A 21,064-nucleotide genomic window follows, 5' to 3' on the forward strand; every position below is an offset into this window, starting at 1 on the left:
TGAATATTTATTGGAAGGACTGATGCTGAAGCTTGAAGCTTACTTTGGACACCTGATATGAAGAGCTGACTCATTAGATAAGATCCTGATGCTGGGAAAGATTGAAGGCAAGAGGAAAAGGGAACGATACAGGACGAGATGGTTGGATGGCATCACCAACTTGATGGACATGAGGTTGAGCAAACTCCGAGAGATGATGAAGCCTGGCGTGCTGCAGTCCGTGGGGTCGCAAAGAGTCGGACACGACTGAGCAACTGAACATCAACACAGCTTCTTCACTCCCCCTCCCCGTTATCCTCATCCACCCTTTTCCATCTCAGACACACACCAGCGTGGTCCTCAAGAAACGGATGAGCCCAGTTGTATGTGATGCTCATTGGCTGGGTATGAGGACCCACTAGCGGGCTCATCTCTGAGTGTCAAGCTCTGGACTCTTCCTGAGTTTTGAATGATTCTGCAGGACAGATGCTGGTGGAGAAGGGGCATGCTGGGAAGGGAGGTCTGAGCGGTCTTGTAGCTGCAACTCTGGAGCCGAGCTCTGCCCCCCAAGGCCCGGCACACTCTCTCCTGGGGCGGGCTATGGCACCCTGGCCAAGCTGCCCAGGGCGGGCATGCACAATGGAAGCCTGTTCCTGAGGAACCAGGAATAGTCTAAGAGAAAGAAGCCGAGAAGGAAAAATGTCTTCGTATCTGTTTTGCTTCCCACACCTCACCCACTGCGAACATTAACTTCATACCAAGCTCCCACTGCTGGGGACCAGGGACTGGAGCTGTCAGGGTGGGGGCGGCCGCTCTGCACCAGTTCTAGGTCCGTGGCGGCCCCGAGGCCTTGGCCCCGTGCTCTGTGCTTTCAGTTTCCTTAAATATTTGTCAGCATCATCTGTACCAGTCTTTTTCCAAGAGTGACGAAGGAGGAATTTCCTTCTGATCTGCATTTTCCTTCTATTTTGGTATTACTTCCCGAAGTGGAAAGGGCAGGCCTTCAGACTGCTATGTGAGTTGGCAAATTCAAGTTCTGATGTTCCCATCTCACCTGCTGGAGGGGAGCCAGCCCCAGCACACCTTCAGCCCCTCAGGCAGCAGGCAGGTTATCACTGCCCAGAGGTGAGGGAATACAGGTACCTTGCTGTCACCTTGTTATGGAGTTCAGCCTTTTAGCAGGAACAAGAGGATTGTCAGGTACAAGGGTCAAGGAGCCTGCCTTCTAGTCACCAGTCTCATTACTTAAGAGAAAAGAGGGCAATTTTACTACCTGAAAATCACTTTCATTCACACCAAGAGGCAAAGTGGTCATCAGGAAAAAAAATTCAGAAAGGTTCTCTGGGCTTACTCTTATCAGACAATAAAAGAGATGTTAAAGCTGCCATAATGGAAACAGTCTGACTCTGGCAAACAGAGAGGCAGATCAATGAACTGAAATAGAAAGTCCCCAAAGAGGCTGGAAAACATAGAATAATTTAAGGTATAAGAAAGGCAAGTTTCCAGTCATTGAGGAAAAGGTGGATTATTCAACAAATGTTGTTGGGAAAACTGGCTGACCAGAGAGGGAAAGTTCAACTAAATCCTCCTTCCTGCCTTTATACTAAAATTAATTACAGGGGAAAACATATACAGAAGAACTGTAAAAGTACTAGAAAAGGACATGAGGTAATTTTTTCACATCCGATTAGGAGAGAAAAAAGCTTTTATAATTAAGACATTTTTTTGTCTGAATTAGACAAATATTGATGAGGCGGACTGTATAAATATTTTAAAGTTTATGCATTTCAAAAGTACTAAAATGGAATCAAAATACAAAGGAAAGGTTGGGAAATATTGGAAAGACGGGTTATGAACAAAGGACTGAAGAGCTTAACACAGAAAGAGGACTTGAGAGCCACAAGTGAAAGGCCAAGTCAATTTTTTTAATCAGTAAAACATATTTTAAAGACGGTTCACAGAGAGAGAGCATTAGAAATGGTGAATAAACAAATGCAAAGAAAGAAAAGGCACATTAAAATCTGTAAAATTTTTACTAATTAGGTCGAAAGTGAAAGTGTTAGTCGCTCAGCTGTGTCCTCCCCTTTGCGATCCCATCAAGTGTAGCCCTCCACGCTCCTCTGTCCACGGAATTCTCCAGGCAAGAATATTGGAGTAGCCATTCCCTTCTCCAGGGGATCCTCCCGACCTAGGGATCAAACCTTGGTCTCTGCATTGCAGGTGGATCCTTTACTATCTGAGCCATCAGGGAAGTCTTTTAGTAAAGACCAAAAATTTTATTAACACATGTGCCGATTAGGAAGTGGGGAAACAGGGCTTCTCATAACTGTAGGGGGAGTGTGAACAGGTGCGACATTTTCTGAGGTCAGTTTGGTAATAGTTTCCGTCCAGATAAGAATGAACCAGGGCAGCTGCACTCCAGGAATTCACCTTGCTGATGTGCCCCTTGTGTGAGCAGAGACACAGCAGCTCTGAGTCCAGGAACCACCAAATGTCCACCATGGGGAGGCTGGCTAAAGAGCTACATTCACGGTGGACACAGACAACAATGTTACACTCTGTAGCTGCTTAAAAGGATGCAATGATTCAGTGTGCCCAGAGAAACCACCTCCAAGATGGCTAAGTGGGAAAAACACCCGGCAGCACACTGTGTATCATACAACATGTTGGGGTGGGGGGAGTGTGCGCATGCACACCATGTACATTCGTTCAGCAAAGCTTGGCCAAGCAGCTACCTGATATGGAAACCGTTCCAAGAGCCAGGGACCCAGCGGTGAATACAACACAGACCCTCTGCTCTCCTGAGCATGTATCCTCCTGGGAGAATGACAAGCAGTAAGTAGGTGGTGGGGGTGGCCACCAGGTAGAAAGTGATGTAGGAAAAAACGAAGAGATGTGAGGGATGCAGGGGACAAGCTGGAGCTCTACCAAGAAGAGGGTATTTGAGCCAAGACTCCTGCGATGCGAGAGAGAAAGAATAAGGCACATGGATGGGGCGGGAGCGTTTCAGCCTGGAGGGCGCAGAGAAGGAAGCCTGACGGTCCAGCCTGCGGAGAACGTAGAGAAGAGGCACAGAAAGGAGGCCAGAAGGGCTTGCTGGTTCTACAAAGGACTCTGGTCTCTTACTGAGAGGAGATGTGACGTGACGGGACTTCAGGGTTTAAGAGCGCACAGAGAAAATCCCCTAAGGAATGCAGATCCACCCGTTAGTGGTGGTCACCTCCAGGCAGAGGAACGGCAGGGGGCAGGCAGGGAGGTGGGGGCAGAGAATGATTTCTCATCATATTCCGTGGATGTCTTTGTTTCTTGACTGCAAACATGCACGCCTTGCTTTTTTTTCACGTTTCAAAGAGCCCTTGTGCCCTGAGTGAAACACAAAATAAAGAACTTCCCCCGCAAAGGGACTCCTTTATTCCTGGGTGGCTGGATAATCCAGGGGTTGCCTGCATGATGTTTTAGCTTGGGTTCCCCAAAAGAAGACTCTGAGATGAGGACTGGAGAACAAGGAGCCTGCTGGGGGGTGTAAACCCAGGAGACACGGGCAGGGGAGTGGAGAAGTGGGCAGAGGAAGGACACGGGCTGAGGTACGGGGCGTCCTTGAGCAGATGGCCACCCAAATACTCAATCTGTCACAAGCGTGGGGCTCCCTCACTTACACAGCCGACCTGGGGGGTGGGGGAGGGGTAGGAAGCTGGGCTATTTGTCCTCCCCCTCCTGCTGGCCATACTGAGGGCATTTCCCGGGACCTTAACTCCTTGTCCCCTCCAGGGCATCAAGAGAAAGCTCCAGGTGGAGAGTTATTGGTGCCTGGAGTGTGGGCAGGGGAGGGGACGTGAATGTTGCCTTTAGAAAGTCCTGGCAGTGGTTTGCCCCATGGGTATTTTCACACTGTCTTTTGTAAAGGATGCTGGTCTCTAACTTATTCCACACGAAGGTGGAATCAGTAAAGGAGAACCAGGTGGGCCTGGAAATGTTTCAAAAAACTCACCTGAAGCACAAGAAACTAGGACCACCTTGGAAGGAGGGTTTACACACAAACACAACTTGCCTGGGGTGCTCTGCTGGGGGAAAAAAAAGTTTCAACAAAATCTCTGAGGAAAACTATATTTGGCGATTTTTTTAAGAAAAGGAATTGCAGATAGTGGTCCGCCCACCCGCTCCACAAAGAAATTCCTGCTGCGCGCTCAGGGCTATCTAGAGAGGCCCCCGTCCCTGATCCATGGCAGACGTCAGCAGTGGATCAGGAAGACCAGGATGGACTGCTTTCAAATCCTCCACGAAATCACTGGGCCTCTCTGACCTTCTGTCTCCTTATCTTCGGAATGATTGGGGGAGATTAAAGGGGCCACTCTGACATGCCCACCCTCATTCTGTGGTCCTAGAGCAGCTGAGTTTTGCTGCAGCCCGTGAACTGAATCAGAAAATGACAACGAAAGTGGGGTTCAGAAGGCTCCAAGCAGAGCCAGCTGGTTGAACAGGGCACACTTCTCAGGTTGAGGACACAGCATCACATGGATGACTTGGGAGGGGATAGCTCTCACTTGAGAACACAATTCATGTATATATAATACTTTTTACTCCTCAGAGGCGGGCCTCACATCCCCCTTTACCTCGCCTCTCGATATTTAAGGTGGTTGGTGAGCTAATGTTCATGGTCCCGGGCCAGGGAGCCAGGAATCCAAACAGAGTTTAGCCTCTCATGGATCTCACTGTTTCCCTGCCTAAAACCCTGCTGGAGCTGTTGGTCATTCTTAGGGGGAGAATGGTCTTTCATTTTTGTGTCCTGAGGTGACCCACTCTCACCCTCTTACTTCCCAACCTCTGCTTCGATCCTTCAACCCACCCCACCCACTCATACTGGGGCTTCTCAGAATGCATTCTTCAGTCCTCCTTCAAACATTTAACATGGTATTATTAGCTACAATCAGCATCCTGTACATTAGGTCTCATCAATCTTATAACTGGAAGTTTTACCCCTGGACTAATATCTACTCCTCCCCCATCCCCAGCCCTGCGGGGAACCACCACTCCACTCTCATGTTTCTGAGTTCAGCATTCTTAGATTCTACCTAAGGGCTTCCCTGATGGCTCAGATGGTCAAGAATCTGCCTGCAATGCAGGAGACCTGAGTTCGATCTCTGGGTTGGATAGATCTCCTGGAGAAGAGAATGGCAACCCACTCCAGTATCTTGCCTGCAGAAGTCCATGGAGAAAGGAGTCTGGTGGGCTCTAGTCCATGGGGTCCCAAAAGAGTCGGACATGACTGAATGACTAAGCACTCACACACTCTACAGTATTTGTCTTCCTCTAATTTATCAAATAGGGCTTTTAATGAGACTGTGTCTTTGTTGGTTTCATAATTTTTCAATAAATAAGGGCTGCACTTTCAGAAGTTTGTTCAGAGATGACGTGGCCTGATGGAGGTGGTGAAGGTGAAAGCGGTGGTGGTGATGGTCATGGTTATGGTGATGGATTTGCAGGCGGAAATGTTGGTGGTGTTCTGCCAGGAGCCCCCCACTCTGGCACATCAGAAGGCAAAGTTTGCCCAAATTCTGCCAGCAGGACCCTAAAGAGGACTAGACAAAAGCCCCCTGCTAACCATTCTGAGCTCTTAATTGCAGTGTGTTCTGTTGAACACTGTGACTGCCTTCTCTAAGCCAGAACTACTAAACCTCCTCTTAGAAATAGGGCGCTTGGTATCCCAGCAGCAATTCTGTGAGCAAGAGGGAAGCTATTGATGCAGGAAGGGAAGATGAAGGATTCAGGGGGAACTGGTTCTGGAATCTGAGTTAACTGAGATGCCCTGAGATCCATGTTGGAGGTGGAGCTGGTCCTCACCAGGGAACAGAACTCAGAATTAGGCTGTTGTCCTCCCAAAGTACACTTCCAGTAGAATTGTAACTTATTCCGTTGAGTTTCCACCACCCCCAAAAGCCTTCAGGGCAGATTTACTGATGTGTGTCAAGCTGGGGGAGCCATGCCTTGGGAAACCATATGGGGACCCAGTGGAGAAGAGGGACAGCAGTGGTCTGGGACCTTGGGGCAACGGCTCTGGAGTGAGAGAATGGCCAGGGTGACCTCAGGTGATACACAGTCCTCAGAGCTTCCCAGGGTGTACCTGGGCACATCTCACCTCCTCAGGATGGACGCTCAGACCCAGGATCTGAGCATAAAGGGACCTGCTTCTCCAAAATTTGTGCAGCCCAGGCCATCTCAGTCACTTCTGCCACAGGGAGACTGAGTCACTTACAACAAGCATCATTTCATTTTGCAATGACAAAAAAATAAATAACAATGAAAATCAGATGGAAAGGGAGAAGGGAAAGGGAGGGAGGGAGGCAAGTGGAGAGGGAGGGTTCTGCAGGTATGACCAGGACGACGACGAGGTGGAGCCGGGGACCACATCTCGTCCCTTGGTTGAAGGGCACCCCTCGCCCTGGTCTACAGAGGGGTCCCCCAAAACCCAGAAAGGCAGGTAGAAACCATGGAAAGCCAGACTTGATCTCTTTGCTCTGAGACCTGGGAAAGTTCAGGTGAGGCTCATGTGCCTGGGGACCCAGATGCTAAGGGCTTGGACCTGACCACCACCAGGTGGGGAAAGTACAGACACTGGAGGGGTCCCCCATATCTGAAGCTGCCTCACCCAGCCCCAGCCCTCCAGCCAGGAAGGCGAGAGGTAAGAGTCCTAGGGCAAGCAGCCTGCAGATGTGGGTGCTGCCTCTGTTCTGCTGTGAGGGGCCGGGCCGGGCGAGAGAGGCCACACCCCAAAGCTCGCGCCGGAGCCCAGGGACAGCTCCATGGTGCTACAGAAACAAACACAGCAGCCGGGTAAGCGTAAACTGAAGGCAGCTTGGCAAAGTTCAAAAAACTCACCAGGCTGCCAAACTTCAGTTTGGCCAAAAATTCGACATGACCTCACCCCTTTTTATAAGCAGCTGTCCTGATACTAATCCTGCCTCTTCCCTAATCCCTTTCTCGTGAGCCTGGGGAGAACACACCAGGTGCTTCAAGCAAGAGTGCTCCCACAGAACCCCAAGCTTCTCTGTAACATGCAAGGGCAACAGACCAGGGTCTGCACTGCCAGACGGAAGACCAAGTGTCTGCCGCGCTCACACTGGGCCCCCATGGGGTATCTGGCACAAACCAGCACCCAGCACATATTTGTAGGGTGCCCATTGGATGGCTGCTTACTTCAGAAAGGGAGATGGTGTTAGGTCTGTGAATTTACATCCCTTCTGATAAAGGATGGAGAAGAGACATGTAATTAACTTGGAATTCCATCAGATGGGCATGGGCTGGTCATTTTAAGAGGACAGAGTAACTAAATGTTGAATTTTAAGAGACTGTGCCTGCTGTTCCTCCATGTCCTTCAGGGAAGGGCGCATCCAGGGTACCACCTTGGTCCTTTATTCGAATCACACCATCAGGACCAGAAGCAGCTTTCCAGCAAAGCTGCCTGCCCCTTGCCTCAAACCTTCTACACAACCCCGGCCAAGTGGTTTCTCCAGCCTCTGGACATTACAAAAGATACCATCACATTGCAATTCATTCTGTTCCAGAGGGAACTGCTGTTGTAAATTATTTGTAATTGAGCTCCAATCATGTGCCAGGCCGTGGGCCGTGTTCTGGGAAGATGACCATGAGCACGGCTGACTTTGTCCGGCTCTCACGACACTTGCAGAGCCTCCTTCCCAACTCAGCTAGTCCGGCGGCAGGTGAGTTGGCCCTGGGGAATGGGCCACGAAGGATGGGCTTCTGGTAAAGCCACTCACAAAGAAGAGTGGATGCCTTCCAAAAGGATGCCCAACACTGACCCTTAGGGTCAAAGCCACAGGCCAAGCACACCTGACCCTCCTGAGGACACACCAGCAGGATTGCCAGTGATGAAAACAAGGAGGAAAAGAAGGAAGACGGGGGAAGGGGGCCCAGGTACAGGGAAGGTACCCAGGACTTGAACCTGAGGGCTTGGGTCCAGTCCCAGAAGGGCTCCCTTCTAGCCAGGACAGCAGGCAGAAGCCCCCAGGCAGTGAATGGACCTGGACAAGCTGGAACACACAGAAGTGGGCACAGAGGGCCTGGTGCACTCAGGGCCCACAGGACAATCGTCCCTCCAGTGGTCACTTTTCCCTGGGACCAGTTTGTCTCTCTGCAACACCCCTCCCGACTGGTGGACCCATGGAAACCATTCTGACTTGTCTGAAATGCAGAAGCTTCCTGCCTGCCTTGTCTACCAAAAATGATGGAGGTTACCTGGTGGCTGGAAACTGGACCTGAAGGGGGAAGTGGGTTACCTGGAACCTTGCTGGGCCCTCAGAACTAGGAGCTTCCTAGAAAGGCCTTGGGTGGGGTGGGAATTCTTTGTCCTGGAACAGAGAGCCTAGGAGAAGATATGGGGTTCTCGGCACCGAGTCCAAGGTCATCTCCACGTCACTGTTCATCCTGCCTGCCCCACGTGGAACCTGGATCATGGTCGGGACCAAGGCACAGAATATGGGAGCAGTGGTGGGCTCCACCTAAAACTGGGGTGTTCCTGCATCCCCTGCCTGCCCCCCATGCCGATCCCAAGGCCCCAGAGGGAGCCCCTGCATATGCCCCGCCATGCCTCACTGGTTTAGGGCAGCACAGTGTGAGTTTCAAGTACCTAAGCAGATGGCACTAGTGGTAAAGAACATGCCAGCCAGTGCAGGAGACATAAGAGACACAGGTTCACTCCCTGGGTCAGGAAGATCCCCTGGAGGAGGGCATAGCAACCCACTCCAGTATTCTTGCCTGGAGAATCCCATAGACAGAGGAGTCTGGCAGGCCATAGTCCACGGGGTCGCAAAGAGTCGGACACAACTGAAGCAACTTAGAACGAAAGCAGGTGGCTGAGGCTCTGGGTCCCTGGTGAGAATTGGGGTTGGGGAAGCGGGTAGTGAGCAAGGAAGAGGGAAGATTTCCTGATTATCTGAGCTTCAGTCGAGGCTCAGTGACACTGGATCCTGGTAAATCCCAGGCCTTTGTTTACTGCCCCTCCGGCTCTCATTCGGTATCATCACTGATAAGGTGCGGGTTTTGCACACACACCCGTCACTCCAGAAGGGTGGGGATTCCAAGAAGCTTCTAGAAGTGACTGACTCAGAGCTGAAGAGAGCTGAGGAGGCAGGACAGGCGCATGGGCGCACCCACATCCCACAAAGCACTTCACAAATCTTTTCTACCACCTCTGTGGACAGGCGGAGCGAGGCTGCAGGGCTGGGGTTCCCGCTGCTGGCTTTCCGTTTCCAGGGACGTGGGGCTGGCCCTTCGTTGGGATTCCCCTCTCCCCCTTGCCGGGCCCTCACCAAAGCCCAGGGGTCCAAACCCCTACCTCAGGGGGCCCATTATTTTATCTCTGTCCTGAAAAAAAAGACTAAGGGGACTGTGAGGCATTTGTGCCTCCCACACGAGGCCCTCAGGCCCCCAGTGGACCAGAAGGATTTGTAATCACACACGCTGTCAGTCAAGTCCACGGCTCCACCGAGCCCCTGGCCTTAGGCCCCGCCCTGGCCTCCCTTTCCAATTGAAGGATCCCTGGGCCACCCCCAAACATCTGGCTGGCACACACCAGCTCCAGGAACTGCCAGATCATCTGTCCTTACAGCCCACCTTCCCCACCCTCACCCCTCCTGACCCCTGAATGGCAAGGACCACAGGCTCAGCTGAAGGTAAACGTCAACTGTTTAAACACCAGCTGTGGAATCTGCAAACAGACAAAAACCATATCGTTCACGGGAGCCAGAGAATTTGCTCAAAAACAGCTACTCAATGTGTCACAGGCAGAGGGGTCCTTAGTTACTGAGCAGCACAGAAGGGCTAACAAAAGATACACTCTGGTGAGAGTGGGGAAACGAAACAGCTCCCCTGCCAGACAGAACTTTCCAGATGCTGTGGAGATAAAGAGGTGGTGGCTAAGGGTTGTGGACTCCCAGGGCAGCAGTCCAGCACATCCAAAGGAACCTGAGCTCCCCCAGGCCCTCCACTCAGAAGGCAGCTGAGGTTGCACTCGGAAGAATCCACATTCTTCTCCAAGCCCCACCCGCTGGGCCGACTCCAGGCCGCTGGAAGGCTGCTTGCGGGCCCTGGGAGCACCGGGAAATCTCCCAGCTTCATGAACAAAGCCAATCCAGTCCCGCCAAGCATCCACTGGGCTCTACAGGCCCACAGCTTCGTGTCCACACCCAGGGCAGGGAGCCTGCACGTGGGTGCCTTGTGACATCAAGAAGTCTCTCCCCCACTTTTTGTCATTACTTCAGGGCCTCCCAGGATTTGAGCAAGAGTCCTCCACAAGTTTAGCATGAATTCAGCTCCAGGGCCCCCACCTCCATGCAGTCAGGCATCTGGGCCTGGAGACAATTTTAAGCAATAGCCGCTTCAATACCTCAGGGTCACCCTCCTTCCTCCAGTGACGGAGGCTTCATCACTGGTCCAGCTACTCTGTCCATCAGCTGCCTCCCCAGGAGAACCCCTTCCAGGCAGCCCCCTCGGTTCTCAAGCCAACATGGTCAAGTCCTTGAAGTGGCTGGACCTATGAACCCAGTTTGGCCTTGAACAGACTCCTCCCTTTCAAAGCAATTAAGAGTTTTTCTTTCTTAAAACAGCCCCAGAAGGCAACACGTATGGACTGCAGCCACAGACACAAGCCATTCTCATCACAGTGTAAGGTGCCGGTGTGCTTAGCTCCTGCTTGTATGTTATAACAGACTGAGAATTAAATTAATCTAAGCAATGTTATCTATAAAACAACCATTAATTTAGAGAGTATATATTTGTAAAAACTGTGCAACTACTAGAAATTTAAAAAGCAACAGCCACCAAAAACAAAACAAAACATTATGTAATAACTCTGCCTTCAAAGGAATAGAAAGAAGTCAGCCCAAACCCCTGCAAACACTGACACAATGAAAATCTATAATCCATCACTTCCCAAGTATACTCTAGCTATAAACTCCCATAACGGGATAGAGAAAAGAAAATTTTTTGTTGGGACTTCATCACCTGCCTCCATGTCTGTAAATGTCCCATGGACCCAAAAGACAGTCATTCGGATTCACTGTAAATCACATTATTTTTGTAAGAATTCATTCTGGCCAAGAGCTGCGGACCCAGGAGTGGATCTGGAGCTCCTCATTTGTGCAGTTCTCTACACAGCTCACGGCAGCCAAAGTGCACCCAAGTGTTTCTGCAGGGCTCCTGGGTGGAGAGGGCACATTCGCAGGGCAGCTTCCATCTCTTCCAACAACTAACTCATTGCATCTTCTGTGTCTGGGAGAAGCTGGGTGAGTATGAACCATTCACTAACACAAGCACAGACACTTGGGTGAGGCAAAGAGAGATGCGATCAGTGAAGCCACGCGCAGTGGAGGAGCCCCAAACCTGAGACTGGGTGGTCTGCCTGTCACGTTGGGTCCCCTCTGTGACTAAACACATAGTGTGTCTGCCTCCAGACTGAGGACAGCATCGTTTGCTCTGAGGCCAGCTGGGAATAGCCCAAGCATGGGTGGACCGATTCCAGCTGTCTGACAAAGCACAGCTGGGGTCTAGGCGGAGCTGTCTCCCCACCAGCTCTGCTCCACAAGCCTCAGAGAAGTTCAGGGGACAGAATCCCCCATCTCTCAGCAGCAGACACTTGGGCCCCCATGGCTGCTTTTTAAGCTCCCCCAAGGAAGAAACCTCCCAATACAGGTTCAGGAATCAAGTGGGACAGCAAGGTGGGATCTCTTGGGACCCACTGGGCAGGGACTCAAGCTTAATTCCCTGGCTGTAAGTCCATCCTTTCACATTCTGCTTCGAGAGGCAGGGTTTGGATTGCTGCAAATCACATTTCTATTTCTCTCCCGGTTAGGCTGTGCCTATCGGGAGAGCCAGAGGGAGAGTTAAGCCTGGAGGAGGAAGGGACTCGCTCCAGATTTGGTTCCTGCTGGCTTCCTGTCCTCAGCAATACTCATTCACTTGGGCGGTGTCAACTCCTTCCAGAAACATCTGAGTCCCTCTTAGGTTTCCCCAACACTCTTGGAACCAAGCTTGGGGGGCCCATGAGCCAAGAGGCGGGGGTGTCACCCCACAAGGCTCTCCTCCGAACTCAGGACACCAGTGTCTGCTGAGAAGCATTCGTTAGCCCACCTCAGGAATCAGAAATCAGCCCACCTGCCCGTCACCAAGCAGCTAACTTAATATATTTGCATCTTCCCTGGGTGCATGCCCCAGGCTGCTTCCTGCAGGTGCCTCTCCATCCACACACTCTGAACCCTCTTCCCACCTTTTCAGTGGCCTGCTTAGGAATCCCTGGTGTGGTTTCTGTCTGCTGCCTGGACCAGACCTGATTCACCCCCAGCTGGGTCCTAGGCATCTACACCAGGAACTGGAGCCTGGCATTCCCAGGCCCACTTAACTGCACTGCCAGAGGGGGCGCACCCGCCCATCCATGGCCCCCATCCCATGGGGTTGATCTCAGCCAACCTCTGCACCAGCAGGGGAGAGTTCCAATGCAAGGGCCACCACACAATGTGTGGCAAACGGCGCTTAATTGCCATACAAGCTCGGGGGTCGACTGCAGGGACTCTGGCTAGAGACAAAACATTTCCGAAGGCCGCCCGGCCGTGTAAGGGAGCGTCCTCACAGTGGGTGCCCGGGCAAAGATGATCTTGTTGTAGCTGGAGGTGGGACTCTCCCTGGAGTCCGAGTGCAGGTGGAGGGGCTCTGGGACCCCTGGGGGCCCCATGGCCGACATGGAGAGGGGGCCCCACACAGACAGCATGGTCTCGGACCTCAAGTCCTTGAAGGTGGCAGTGCCCAAGGACTTGGAGGACTTCCTCCTCTTCAGCTGGATGAGGCTGGCTGGCTTGCTCTGCTTGCCCACACGCCGACTCTCCTCCACCGCTTGCAAGCACTCCAGCTCTCTGGCCTTGCTCTTCTCGATGAGTCTCTTCACCATCGAGGAGGTGTATGTGACATAGGCTGGCCACGGGTCATGTTTCTCAAGCAGATTCACCGGGAGCCCGATGTTCTCAGTGAGTTCTACCGGCAAAGAGAAACACGGGCGATTTAGAGGCACTTGCGGCAATGGTTCCATTCTTTAGGGGTCAGAGGGATCAGAGTTTGGATTTCTCCCCATCAGGCATGATAGCCCTTCCACCCCTTGTATTCAGTGGGAATAAAATGGTGGGCTTGAACTCAAGTCTAACAGGCTCACACATCCATAAACTTCTCACTCTAGCTGCTGGCCAGAAGTTTTGGGTGTCTGAGGTGGGGGGAACTTTACTGGAAAATCTGTAAAGTTGGGAGACAGAATGACACTCCACAGAGTATATTAATTAAGGAAAACAATGTTCAAGGGCGGGACCTTGGAGCCCAACAGGCTTGGTTCCAAATCTTTCCTGACATCGAATTGTTTAACCTATAAATCTGTGTCATTTCACCAGTAAAAATGGTTACCATAAGGCTAACAGTTCAGTTCAGTTCAGTTGCTCAGTCGTGTCCGACTCTTTGTGACCCCATGAATCGCAGCACGCCAGGCCTCCCTGTTCATCACCAACTCCCGGAGTTCACTCAAACTCATGTCCATTGAGTCAGTGATGCCATCCAGCCATCTCATTCTTTGTCGTCCCCTTCTCCTCCTGCCCCCAATCCCTCCCAGCATCAGAGTCTTTTCCAGTGAGTCAACTCTTTGCATGAGGTGGCCAAAGTATTGGAGTTTTAGCTTTAGCGTCAGGGCTATAGGAAGGATGAAATAAAGTAATATAAGTCAAGGACTTGTAACTGTGTAGTTCAGGGGTTCAAAGCATGGGCTTTGCACTTGGATTATTCGAGTTCAAATTCATTCTCCACCCCCTCTTCTTATCTGTGAATCTCGAGAAAGTCTCTGACCCTCCTTAACTTCAGCTGCTTTGCGTGTAAAGCAGTGATTAGAAAAAGACCAACCCCAAAGACCTTTCTTGTGGATTAAAGGAAGCAATGTATGTAAAGATTTTATTTAGCACAGTACCTGGCATAGAGTAATCAGTGAACAGCAGCTATGAACATCTTGGCTGAGTCTCACTGCCTTTTTCATTTAATTCTCTTTACACCTGATAATGGGTGTCATCTCCCTTTAAGAGAGGATAAGCCGAAGGTTGTCCATCCTGCACAACTAGCACATGCTGGGTTTGAACTCAAGTCTCACAGGCTCATACATACATAAGATTTTCACTTCAGCTGCTGGCCAGAAGTTTTGGGTGTCTGGGGTAGGGGGAGCTTTACTGGAAAATCCACCCATTAGTTTGCCAAGCAGCCCATCCCTCTGTGAATACCAAGTCCTTCCAGGTCAGACCTTTCTTTCTTTTGCAGCTTCACTTGGTCCAGAAGAAAGGCCTCCAAAGTTCCCTCCCACAGCTTCTCCTCCCCCATTTCCTCAGGTGGTGCCTACTTGCCCTAATTTTATAGTCCTTTGGTCCTTTTGATATGATCTGGAGAGGCAGAGGACTTAAAAGGTTCATCTTGCCATCTCCAGCCTGAATTCAGAGAAAAGCACAATAACTCAAGAGAAGAGGCAGATTCTAAAGTGATTCCCAGGCTCCCTTGTGGGGAAATGAGAGCTCCTTGAGACAGGGCCATGAGGAAGAGCATCATGGAAGGTTCCAGGTCCCGGCAAGGGTGTCACTGTGCCTGGGGGAGACAGGATGTGTGACGTCACCTTACTCTAGAAGAAGAGCATCCAAGCTTCCAGGCACAGATATGACTATCCGTCCTTGCCTCCCCAAAAGCAGACGCAAAACTCCAGAGTCCTGCAGGTTAGGGCATCCACTGTACAGGACAGAGGTGAAACTACCCAGAGACCTGCCCCTTCTGTCTCTCCAAGCCACCAGATCCTTGCACCAGTGTGACAAGAGTGGCCACGTTGGCATCTCCCCCGCCCCCACCACCCCCCAACCTCGGCCAACTCCACCCACTGCAAAGACCTGAGCCTTACCTTCTTCCGTCTTCATCTTTCTTGCATCGAGCCTCTCCATGTTTACCGAATTCTTCACAGCGAAGGCCTGGATACCTTTGGAGAAAAACATCTGTAAGCCTGGACTCCCACAGAGAGTCCTGGAAGAAAGCGACAAGCAGCCTCCCTGTGAGCCTGAGTTCAAGGGCCTCTGTCGGCTCAGAGACAAGGAGGAGCCTCTGGGAGCCAGAGAGATGGGCTGAGCCCAGGGCATGCTGGGAGGGCAGGCCAGCTCCAGGCCTCCACCTTCTAACTGCCAGCTTTTGAGGACCCAGTGCAGGGCTGGCATGGGGGCTGCGTCGAGGCTGGACCAGGGAAAAGGTGAAGAAAGAAACATCCCCACTTCAAAACCACGTCTTCTTCTCCACCAGAATCCAAGTGAGCACGTTACTGCCATTGAGCGGAATACCTCTCCCCGGCAGCACCCTCGGCTTGCTATCAGGGAAACGGGCAGCAGAGATGGGCAGCTGCCTGGAGTCAACCTCAGGCCTGCAGGCAGGGGCTGCAATAAGGCTGCCTTCCTGCCCGACATGACCATGTGCATGTGGGAATCCGATGGTAACTGCAGTCTAGGGACTCTCGAACCTGAGGGTCCATCCGCCTGGAAGGTTGTTAAAACATCCCTGGGCCCAGGTCCAGAGCCACAACTCAAATCTTCAGCAAGGAAGATTAGTGAGGTTTTATTATTAACCATTTAGTGACCTTTTCAGCTCCTTTCTACTTTCAAGCCCCAGAAATGCACATCGGAGAATGGATGACTTTATAGATTCATTCCTTGAGCATTGGGAAGGCCCAAGGAGCATGCCCATTGCCTCCTGTCAACACCCAGGGACTAAGAATTTGAGTGGCTCTGAACAAGCTTGAGGGTGAGTCTGGAGCTGTGTCCAGGAGACCCTGCTTTGAGAACCGTGGGTCCAGTACAGTGCCACTCCATGGGAACCCTGGGGGTGGGGGTGGGAAAACACAGCAGCAGAGTCCTGCACCATGGATTCAGGGTCCGCCGCCTGCTCTGGGGGCCTGAGAACGTGCATGTCTAAGTCACGCCCAGGTGCCGCTGCCAGTGTGAGCACCTACTCTTAGTGGCCCTGTTAGAGGCTGAATGACGATTCTAAATCTTTCTTTCAGCTGCAACATACACGAGGCTTGGCTTGTACAGGTAGGAAACGTCCCTCAGGTGAGCAATTCCAAGACTCTCTGCCCCATTACACTCCCCACTGAGGAGCCACTGAGGAAGGCAGGGAAGGGAGCTCTCGACAGGGTCACAATCAATCCCACTGTAGTTATAAAGTAAATCATTTCCAAGGTCAGAACTTTATTATAACACGCCTCACAGCCAAAAAAAGAAAAAAAATCAAAAAATAGAACAGAAGCAATATTGTAGCAAATTCAATCAAGACTTTTTAAAAATTCCACATCAAAATAAAAATCTTAAAAAAAAACTTTTTTAAATTAAGGGCTGTGGAGCATTCCCACCACCACCTGCTAATACTGGAATCAGGAAGATTAAAGAACCAGTGTCTCAAAGTGGGAGCTAAGGATGGTGCTGTGCAGAACTGATTCACACTCTGTCCATGGCCACCAGGCACATTCTTATCTCAGGAAACCATCCTGCAAAAGGATTTTTTGGGTTCCAGGCAAGACTGATGAATCAGTGGGTACAAATCTACCCCGAACACTCAGATTGTTTGCCCCACAGACACTGTGAAAACAGTGCTGTATGCACACCCTTGATAGGCAGGACAGTGTCTTAATCCAGTGTTTCCCAAGCTGTGCCCCACAGAATACAAAAGAAAAAGTGAAAAGTGAAAGTGTTAGTCACTCAGTCATGTCCGACTCTTTGCGACCCCAAGGACTGTAGCCTGCCAGGCTCCTGTGTCCATGGGATTTCCCAGGCAAGGATAGGGTTTCTCCAGGCAAGAATACTGGAGTGGTTGCCATGCCCTCCTCCAGGGGACCTTCCTGACTCAGGGATCGAACCCACATCTCTATGTCTCCTGCATTGGCAGGTGAGTTCTTTACCACTAGCGCCACCTGGGAAGGGCCAAGCCAGATGGAGGGCCCCTGGAAAGTAGACCCACTTCCTTCCTTCTGCTTGGCCTGCCCCCTGCTCTGCTTCAGCCTGCAGGCATCTTGTCTTGCTTGCATCTCATCTCCCTCTTCTCCCTGAGCCATCCGAGGAGTTTGCCTGACCCCCCTCGGCCCCCCCACCCCCACCCCACCCCCCATGGATGGAGAACCATATTTTCCCCAGCAGGAAGCTGGTGCGGAGTTTCTTTTCACCTCTGCACTCACCCTTCTCAACCTCCAGTCTCCTCCCTGGCCTGCCCGTTTCCTTGTCTGCCTTCTGGTTACTCTGCATTTATTTTTGGCTGAAGAGGAAGCTTCCACTTAGGGTAGAATTGTCCTGGAAGTCTTATCTCTAAGACCTGAACCAGCCTGGTGCCAGTGGTGTTCCCATGCTGACCTTCATCCTGAGAGGACCCTCATCTTATAGGCTGAGAACACTCTCTGACACCCTGCACTTCAGACCTAGGGAAGCACTGTGCCCCCCAACAGACTTACCATGAGCCCACCGCCCACTTACCAAGACTCCCTCCACCTCTTCATGCTGCCCCATCCCCCCACCCAACACTATGGAGCTGACAGGCTCCAGGGGGCACCCAGGAGATCCTGATATGATACTGGGAAGCCCTGAGAATTCCAGAGCTAAGACAGAGGGGACAGGGGTAGAGAGGGGCAAGCTGGCCTCCCCTCGCCCCTCCCTATGCGACAACTTGCTGGCCACCTTCTCAACCTCAAACACACGCCTACTCCAAAAGAGGAGAAACAAGCCCATTACTGAGCTCTGCTAAAAAGCCTACTTGTACACGATGGGCAGCTTTGGTAGCTGTCAGCTAGTCCTAATAGAGACCACGCCTCTTTCCCAGGCAGGGGATGAGAGGGGTGGGCACCACCCTGGGGCAGGAGGCAGGAGCCTCATCGAAGTGCCCATCTTCTGACACAGGCCTGGCATCACTGACTCATCACAGTGGCAGGAGGGAGAAGGGAGACACGCTGCTTCTTGAAGACATATCTGTACATCCATGTTCTCTAATGATTACACGTGGACTTTGAGGGACACCAGAAGTGGAAGCAGACTTGAAGTGCCCACTGCCACGCACATCAGTTCAGGCATGGGTGCAGGTGTTCACCACATCCATACTGAGCCCCAAATACAGCATTTCTAAGAGGTGTGGGTCCCACCCTCCCCGAGAACCCACAGTGGATTCTCCATGTTCATCTCTTGCTTTCGGGGGTCAGGGGGAAGGGGTCTACCCTTCGCAGTGCCAAGGGTCCACAAAGCACGTTTGTCTCCCATGCCCATAACAGATCAAACACAACTGGCCCATGTCATCCAAGTCATCAGAAATAAGAGAAGTTCCTGCCGAGACCAGAAGCAGTCCCCTCAGCCACTCTGCAAATGGTGGGGGTCCACTGTCACCACGCACCAGGCCTGGAGTGTTCAAGGATCACCCGGCCCATTGAGGAGCCAGACCACAAGCTTCCCAACTCAACCCAGGTCAGGGTGGGAAAGCATGAAGCAGGTGCAAGAAGAGAAGATGGTTGTGCTGAATCCTGACGGACCGGTGGGTGATGGGCAGTGAGTCCTGAGGAGTTCAAGTCCCGAGTGAAGTGCGTCTCTACTCAGGCCCACCTTCCTCTCTGGGAGCAGCTTACACAGGCTGCAGGGTTTCTGCCTACGAACCATGATGCTGAGTTGCCAGAATAAACACTTGACAGATGCACTGCAGGAAGCAGAACTGAGCCTTGGGTGAAACTACAAATCTAAATTTTATATTTATCTGAGGACTGTTCAATGATAAATAGTAAAATTCCCAATTTAAATGTAATATGAAGACTCATTCAGCAAACAGCACCCGTGGCCATACTGTCTAGAGATCAAGGTTCAGATTTTTAAATAAAATTTCCAAAATGAGCCAAACAGGCACAATCAGAGGAACACTGTTCAACCTTTTCCTTCCGTGGACATTTTTGGTGACCGGGTACACCGACAGGCAAGACGGTTAGCAAAGATGAAAAGACAGGCAGCAGGAACCAGCCCTGCCTTCATACTCAGGAAATCAGACATGAAAGGCATGAAGCACTGTGTGCCCAGAGACCTTCTCTCTGCCTGACAGCTGGCTCAGGAGTAAAGGGACCATGAAAACATGTGGCTTCACAGAGCGTAATCAGAGAGAGGAAGGCCTGCTCCACTGGAACAATGGGAGGACAGACAGGCATCTCCATGGTGGCCACAATCAGTGGGCCCCACCACCCGATTCTACAGTGCTCAAAGCACCAGGAACCCGGGCCAGGGTTTGCTTTAAAGATGGTGACTTGCTAACAGCTAACATTGATTACCCTTCAAGTCAGGGACCAGGGGACCAGAGAGTGAAAGAGGGAAATCAAATTTCATTTCATCTTTAACAAATACTGTGAATTTTCAACCTGGCGTATATTACTTACATTTAAAATATCTTTAAGAAAAAAATAATAAATATCAAGCAAATCCTAGAAATAATGCTTTCATTTTCTAAAGTTAATATTTTAGACCATAATGACGAGCAAAATTTTAATTATGTATCCTTATACAATATTAATTTGATTTTTTTGCCTGTTTACCTGTATATTTTTCTTAACTGGAAGATTTTTATAAGGCCATGTTTCACCTGATTTTTTTTAACTTCACTTTAATCATATTAAAATCCCTATCTTGCTTTTTTTTTATAAAAGAAAAAAGGTGATTGCATTTGAGACTCCGCCTGGAAACAAACAGCTAATGTGGCCACCTTCTTCAGGGGTCAATTATCCCAACATACACATAACCTATGGGCTTCCCTGGCTGCACAGTGGTAAAGAATCTGCCAGCCAATGCAGGAGAGAGGGGTTCAATCCCTGGGTCAGGAAGATCCCTTGGAGAAGGAACTGGAACCCCACCCCAGTATTCTTGCCTGGGAAATTCCATGAACAGAGGAGCTTGATGGGTTACAGTCCCTAGGGTCTCAAAGAGTCGTATACGACTGAACAACTACACAGCATATACATATACATATATATATACATGTATATGTACATATACATATACATGCATGCGTGCCAAATCGCTTCAGTCGTGTTCGATTCTTTGCAACCCCATAGACCGTAGTCCACCAGGCTCCTCTCTCCACGGGATTCTCCAGGCAAGAGTGACCTGGAGTGGGTTGCCATGCCCTTCTCCAGGGGATCTTCCCGACCCAGGAATCGAACTTGAATCTCTTATGTCTCCTGCAAAGCGGCGGAGTGAGGGGAGGAGGATATACCACTAGTGCCACCTGGAAAGCCCTGCCCAGAAATGAGCCCAAGACACTGGCTTGAAGTCACCAAGTCCAGGATTCAGGCTTCACTGAAACCCTGTCTCACACAGAAAACCACAGGGCCCAAACAGACTGAATTCCAAGCCCGCTTTTCCTCAGAAACTGCATTTCCTTTCCCGTCTGGTCCAACGTGCGCTCCGTCCCCTGCATGCCCACCATACACAGGGATGGCACTGCTACTAGATGCGGCCCCGGGGGGTCTCCCATCTGCTCTTAGAGGATGGAGTGGCCTTTTCTTCCCTTAGAACGATGATAAATTCAGATGCCTTCATCTGTCCTTCCAGGACTGTTTCGACTCTTCTTTTGGGAGGTCAATCAGCCCTCCCAAGGGGCTTATACCTGCCCTGCCCTCTTCTCTCAAGTGTCTTATCTGTGCCTGGTCTACCAGGGCCCTTTGTCCCATTGTGCATGACTTGGTTTTGGGGTCTCTCTCCCCAGGTTTGCTCACCTGACAGTCTCTGGTTCCTGTTTCTCCAGCACGCAAGCTTCTGAAAGTCTCTGGTGTGGCTCATTTCAAGAAGTTTCTGAAAAACACAGGATGAGGAAGGTAAACTGGTAAAATACACTACCATGTAACTACCATGGATGCTCTAGGGGAAATGGACAGCTGAATATGCAGGAAAACTGTTGCCTGCAGTTAAAAGAGAAAATAGCAAAGATCAGTACCCAAAGATCAAGAAAGGAGTCTTTGAAATTGGAGAGAAATACT

General features: G+C 50.9%; 1 protein-coding gene across 1 annotated transcript; it reads right to left on the reverse strand.

Annotated features, from left to right (window-relative positions):
- Positions 1-1,894: 1,894 nt before the first annotated feature.
- CDRT4 (CMT1A duplicated region transcript 4) lies at positions 1,895-20,867 on the reverse strand. Its single transcript, XM_055396622.2, has 3 exons — positions 20,804-20,867; positions 14,945-15,019; positions 1,895-13,014 (listed from the first exon to the last, which is right to left on the reverse strand). The coding sequence occupies exons 1-3, from the start codon at positions 20,865-20,867 to the stop codon at positions 12,563-12,565; spliced, it is 591 nt and encodes a 196-aa protein (XP_055252597.2). The 3' UTR covers positions 1,895-12,562.
- Between the last annotated feature and the right edge of the window lie 197 nt (positions 20,868-21,064).

This window comes from Moschus berezovskii, chromosome 20 (genome assembly GCF_049115385.1).
Source record: "Moschus berezovskii isolate FMDL1 chromosome 20, NW_MosBer_1.0, whole genome shotgun sequence".
NCBI lineage: Eukaryota > Metazoa > Chordata > Mammalia > Artiodactyla > Moschidae > Moschus > Moschus berezovskii.

Excerpts from the sequence above, each read along its gene's own strand:
- CDRT4 (XM_055396622.2), bottom strand. The coding sequence starts at position 20,867 with ATGAGCCACACCAGAGACTTTCAGAAGCTTGCGTGCTGGAGAAACAGG. Across the intron at positions 15,020-20,803 it reads CAGGAACCAGAGACTGTCAG|GTATCCAGGCCTTCGCTGTG; the intron begins GTGAGCAAACCT and ends TTTTCTCCAAAG. Across the intron at positions 13,015-14,944 it reads AAAGATGAAGACGGAAGAAG|AACTCACTGAGAACATCGGG; the intron begins GTAAGGCTCAGG and ends CTTTGCCGGTAG.